This window comes from Erinaceus europaeus, chromosome 15 (assembly GCF_950295315.1).
Source record: "Erinaceus europaeus chromosome 15, mEriEur2.1, whole genome shotgun sequence".
NCBI classification, from domain to species: Eukaryota; Metazoa; Chordata; class Mammalia; order Eulipotyphla; family Erinaceidae; genus Erinaceus; species Erinaceus europaeus.
The window spans coordinates 25,197,198-25,203,197 of NC_080176.1; the positions used below are offsets into that span (position 1 = coordinate 25,197,198).

Consider the following 6,000-nt stretch of genomic DNA (forward strand, 5'->3'; position numbering starts at 1 on the left):
GTGTCCTCTCCTGTGATTGTGCAAGAGCCCCGGCATGCCCCTCATTGATGAGGTGTGAGCCTCCTCAGTAGGAAAGAGAGAGAGAGAGAGAGAGAGAGAGAATGAGAACATGGTTCCTGGTGACATCACAGCTGCAGGCCCTGCCACCTTCCTCCATGTCCATCCTGCGGACAGACTCTCTCAAGTGGGAGAGCCATCAGCTCCCTCCGTGTCTGGGACATTGCCAGCTGCATTTCTCTTCAAACAGTGCTCAGCCCCTGTCTTGTATATGAGCAGAAGCTGCTGTGGAGTCTGGGATGGTGGAGACATGATCTGTGACTCGTCATCCTCATAGCAGAATCACACAGCAAGATTTCAGGAGGAGCCCACAGCAGTGTCCTGCATCCTGTTGGTGGAGTCTACATGAGAACCTCCACCTTGGAGTGCTTTCATTTCTTCTGTTTTATTCATCCATTTCATCACCTCTTTCTCCCCCAGGTTCAGTAAGAAGAACAAGGAGAGCATAAACCCTTATGCCTACATGCCCTTTGGAAATGGCCCCCGGAACTGCATTGGCATGAGGTTTGCTCTCATGAACATGAAGGTTGCTCTGGTGCGAGTCCTGCAGAACTTCACCTTCAAGCCCTGCAGAGAGACACAGGTCACACAGCTCACTTTTGTAAAGAATGAATTTCCGGTGCATTTTTTCTTTCTTTTTCTTTTTTTTTTGTTTTGTTTTTTACTGAAGACTGTATTCAACCGTGTGCTCATCCATCCCCTCTGACCTCATTCTGTTCATTAGCGAATATGTCCCTGACTTCTGGTTTGCTTAGTTTGCAGCTTGATAAATAGGTAAATTGTAAACTATAATCATATGTAAGTATATATCTAAGAATCTTTCAAAAGTAAAAAGATATCCAAGGGGGCCTGGTGGTGGTGCACATGTTACCAAGAGTAATGACCTGGGCTTGATCCTTCACTTCCCACTTGTAGGGGTACATTTTCATGAATGATGAAGCAGGTATGCAAATGTCTCACTCTCTTTTAATTTTTTTTTTACATCTTTACATATTGGAGACAGCCAGAAATTGAGAAAGTAGGGGATATAGAGGGGATTAGAGAAAGAGAGACAGACACCTGCAGCACTGCTTCACTACTCACAAAGCTTTCCCCCTGCGGGTGGGGACTGGGGACTCAAACCTTGTCCTGCACATTGTAACATGTGCATTCAACCAGGTTGCCATGGCCTAACTCCAAATATTATCTCTTTTATTTTTAATCATAACACTTCTCAACTCTGACTTGTGATAGGATTGGAGATTGAGCCTGGGACATAGGAGCCTCTGGTATGCAACTCTTTTTGCCATTATTCTACCTCCCAGGCCCATCTCTCTCTCTCTCTCTCTTTCTCTATCCTCTATCAATTTATTTCTGTCCTATCTTTAAAAAAATTAGAAAAAAAAAGGGAAAAGATGGCTGCTGGGTTTCATAGTGGTTTCAGTGCTGTCACCAAGGCCCAGCTGTGACCCTAGTGGTAATAATGATAAAAAAAAGAAAGTAAAAGGGAGTTGGGCTCAGCAGGTTAAGCACACGTGGCTTAAGGATCTCAGTTCAACTCCCCAGCTCCTCACCTGCTTCACAGGCGGTGAAGCAGGACTGCAGGTGTCTGTCTTTCTCTCCCCCTCTCTATCTTCTCCTCCTCTTTCCATTTCTCTTTGACCTATCCAACAACAATGACATCAATAAAAACAATAATAACCACAACAATGTTAAACGACAAGGGCAACAAAAGGGAAAAAAAATAAATAAAATATATAAAAAAAGAAAGAAAAGAAATCCAAGGTGGCTCATACAACTTAGATGCGAATCCACTTAGGGTTTCATGGCAAGTTTCACAAATGAAACACTGATGTTTTCTTGAAATAGTTTGCATTAATGCCTACAAATCTGGATTTCCAACAAAGCACTATATTTTTTTCTGAAAAACAAAATAATAAAGAAATAGTAACCAATATAATTCTGTGTCCACCTACCATCAAGTACAGGAATGGTGCTCACTAAACATTTTGCTGAATGGATGGATGGATGGATAAATGCTTTCTCTCTCAGGGTTTGACAATACTTAATGTATCAAAGCTGGATCATGCTAAAAATAGTTTAAAATGTTTTTCTAAAGCATTCTTGTCCCTCAGGTATCTTGTCTGGTGTGCTTTGGTGTTGCTCATGCTTCATGAATCAGTTCTCACATGCTTCTGTGCTGTTACAGATTCCTATGAAGCTGGGAAATCAAGGACTTATTCAACCAGAAAAACCCATTGTCCTAAAGGCTGAGCCAAGAGAGGGGACTGTGAATGGAGCCTGATTTGGGAGGAGGATTCCACCATGTTTTGTAGGAGCTGTATCCAGAATGCCTGAGAGGTGATTTAACTCCTTGAATAGAACCCAGAAATGAAGATGGTCCCCGTGACGGCTACCATGGGCTTCTGAGTGTCCTTTTAGTTTTCTGAGAGGGTTGATGTTGTGGGACACAAGTGAGGTGACTGAATAAATGCCAGCTCTGTAGACTCAGTGTCTCTGGTTCTCATGGGTCATCTCCAATCCCAGCTCTTCCCCAGTCCTGAGTCCTGATGATGGGTTATGATCTCCCAAGCACTTTATTAGCAAACTTCTGTCCTGAGAGTTATGTCTAGCAAGTCAATAAACAAGCTCTTTATAGAGTGTTATGTCATGTCTCCGTGCCATGGGGAACCTATGGAATTCAGTCAATAGAGCCAATGACTAAACCCTTTGACACCACAAGCACTCTTAGGTCGAGCCAATTTTAGAACTGTGATGTGACATATTATGATGAGTGAGTGTCAAGCTGGGGAGAAAGCAAAATGCTTATGTGAAGGACTTTCTTTTTCTTTCTTTCTTTTTTTCTTTCTTTTCTTTTATTTTTCTTTTTTTGCCTCCAGTGCCTGCACTACAAAGCCACTGCTACTGGAGGCTAATTTTCCCATTTGTTGCCCTTGTTGTTTTGTTAAAGGACTGTCCTCTCATGCCTATGGGTCTCAGGTCCAATCTCCAGCAGCATCATATCCAGAGCTGAGCAATGCTCTGCTCTCTCTCCCTTTCTCCCTCTCCCCTCTTGCTCTTCCTCTTTATCACTATGTGTGCTTAACCCACTGCGCCACCACCCGGCCCCACTCTCCCTATTTATCTTTCTCTTTGTCTGACTCATGATGAAATAACAACAACAACAAAAATATTTGTTAATCCTGTGACTTTTTTCTGTTACTGTGAAATTCCTGTTTCCACATGATTTTGATGAGACCTCAGACAGGCTCTTATTATAAGGTTTAATTTTTTTTCATGTCATCTGATTTGATGTTTCCAGAGTTCAGGAGACGTTTTCTCATACTTTTCTGTGTCCTTTTATCACCCCCTAACTCTTTTTAAAAAATATTTATTTATTTAGCTACCTTAGAAGAGAGAGTGAGCAGAGCAGATGTATATGGCTGTACCAGGGATTGAACCTGGGTACCAGGACTGCTGTTTTTACCATCTGTTCAACTATCTCCCAGGACTTCACCTTCTTTTTTCCTCTTTCTCTTTCTTTCTCTCTTTCTTTCTCCCTTTCTTTCTTTCTCTCTTTCTTCCTTCCTTCCTTTCTCCTTTTTAATTCTTTATTATTGGATATAGACAGAGAGAAATTGAGAGGAGAGGAGGAGGTAGAAAGGAAGAGAGACAGAAAAACCTGCAGCAGCTCTGCTTTACTGCTTGTGAAGCTTTCCCCTTGCAGGTGGGGACCAGGGGCTTGAATATGGGTCCTTGTGCAATATAGTGTGTGTTCTTAACAGGTGTGCCACTGCCTGGCTCCTCTCTTTCTTCCTTTGGTGATGAATGGTTTATAGTCAAGAGTAAACACAATTCTTGGTACTTGTTTAAAAGTTCTTAGCTGTCTGCAAAACACTCTAGCCCCTCCTAGGTCCTCCTACACCATCTTTCACTGGAACCTGAAATCTATCACTCTGCCCCAGTATCCTTTACTTTGATGTATTACACCAAACTCAGTCCAAGTTCTGCTTTGTGTTTCCCTTTCTGTTCTTCTTTCTCAACTTCTGTCTATGAGTGAGATCATCTCATATTCACTCTTCTCTTTCTGGCTTATCTCACTTAATATGATTACATTAGGCTTCTTCCAAGATGAGGTGAAGAAAGTGAATTCAAAGAGAGAGGCAGGCTGGAAGTATGGATTGCCCATGTTTAGCGGGGAAGCAATTACAGAAGCCAGACTTTCCACCTTCTGCATCCCACAATGACCTTGGGTCCATACTCCCAGAGGGTTAAAGAATAGGAAAGCTATCAAAGGAGGGGATGAGATACGGAGTTCTGGTGGTAGGAATTATGTGGAGTTGTACCCCTCTTATCCTATGGTTTTTGTCAGTGTTTCCTTTTTATAAATAAAATAAAAAATAAAATAAACAAAGAAAGTGAATTCAACATTCTTAGTAGCTGAGTAGTATTTGGTTGCCTATATATACCACAGTTTCTCAGCCATTCATCTGTTGTTGGACACCTACGTTGCTTCCAGGCTTTGACTATTATAACATGACCTGCTATGATCATAGGAATACACAGATCTCTTTGGATGGGTGCATTTGGTTCCTTAGGATATATCCCCAGGAGAGGAATTGCTGGGTCATAAGGATGGTCCATTCCTAGCCTTCTGAGAGTTCTCCAGAACCGCTCTCCACAGCAGTTGGACCAAGTTACATTCCCACCAATAGTGCAGGAGGGTTTCTTAACCCCCACAACCTCTCCAGCATTATTTTAAAAAAGAATTTATTTATTTGTGAGAAAGATAGGAGGAAAGAAAGAACCAGACATCACTCTGGTACATGTGCTGCCAAGGATCAAACTCAGGACCTCATGGTTGAGAATACAATGCTTTATCCACTGCGCCACCTCCCAGACCATACTCTCCAGCATTTTTTAAACTTAATTTATTATTATTATTTCTTTTTGGGGGAATTAATGATTTATAGTCAACAGTAAATATACAGTAGTTTGTACATGTATAACATTTCTCAGTTTTCTACATAGCACTCTTAGCAGGTCTTCCTCTGCCATCATGTTCTAGGACCTGAATACTCTTCCCACCCAAGAGTCCTTTAGTATATTTAATTATTTACTTATTTTTTATTAGTGATTTATTAGTTATTAAAAATACTATAATATAACAGGGGTACATTCCATAAAGTTTCTACCACTAGAGTTCTGTGTCCCATCCCCACCTTTGGAAGCTTCCCTATTCTTTATCCCTCTGGGAGTATGAGCCAAAATTCTTTATGGGGTGCAGAAGGTAAAAGGTCTAGCTTCTGCAATTGCTTCTGTGCTGGACGTGGACATTGGCAGGTCACTCCATACCCCCAGCCCATTTTTGTCTTTCCCTCATTGGGTAGGGCTCTGTAGAGGTGAGGTTGTCTGCCCAGTGAAGTCAGGATAGTGTCATAGTACCAACTGCAACCTGATGGTTGAAAAGCAGTAAGATATAAAGCAGGATAAATTGTTTAATAACCAGTAACCTAAAATTAGGAATAGAGCAGGTGGGGGCCATGCTGTAGCACACTGGGCTAAGTGTGCATAATACTGGCACAAGGATCCTGGTACGAACCCCCCAGCTCCCTGCCTATAGTGGGGGGGGTTGCTTCATAAGTGGTGAAGCAGATCTGTAGGTATTTATCTTTCTCTCTCCTCTCTCTTTTCCCCTCATTTATCAATTTCTCTCTGTCCTATCCAATAATAACAACAACAAAACAATAGCAATAAAAATGGAAAAAGATGTCCTCCAAGAGCAGTGGATTCACGGTGCAGGCACCAAGCCCCAGCAATAACCTGGGGGGGGGGGGCGGATAAAAAAAGTAGAGCAGATGCTTCAGCCATCAAGTTGCAGATGCTACCATGACACCAACCTGACTTCCCTGGGCTGATGACCTCACCAGTGTGTCCTGAACCCCACCTCCCCAGAGCCCTACC

The 6,000-nt window shown here is 42.3% G+C and overlaps 1 protein-coding gene across 3 annotated transcripts in view; it reads left to right on the forward strand.

Moving 5' to 3' along the window:
• LOC103127368 (cytochrome P450 3A12-like) overlaps nt 1–2,541 on the forward strand; it is a 29,103-nt gene extending 26,562 nt beyond the window's left edge. For all 3 annotated transcript variants that reach the window (XM_060173357.1, XM_060173356.1, XM_016194863.2), the window contains 2 exons: nt 478–640; nt 2,246–2,541. In XM_060173357.1, coding sequence (XP_060029340.1) covers nt 478–640; nt 2,246–2,341 — 259 coding nt within the window. In that variant the 3' untranslated portion in view covers nt 2,342–2,541. The remainder of the gene's footprint in view (nt 1–477; nt 641–2,245) is intronic.
• Nucleotides 2,542–6,000: the final 3,459 nt, after the last annotated feature.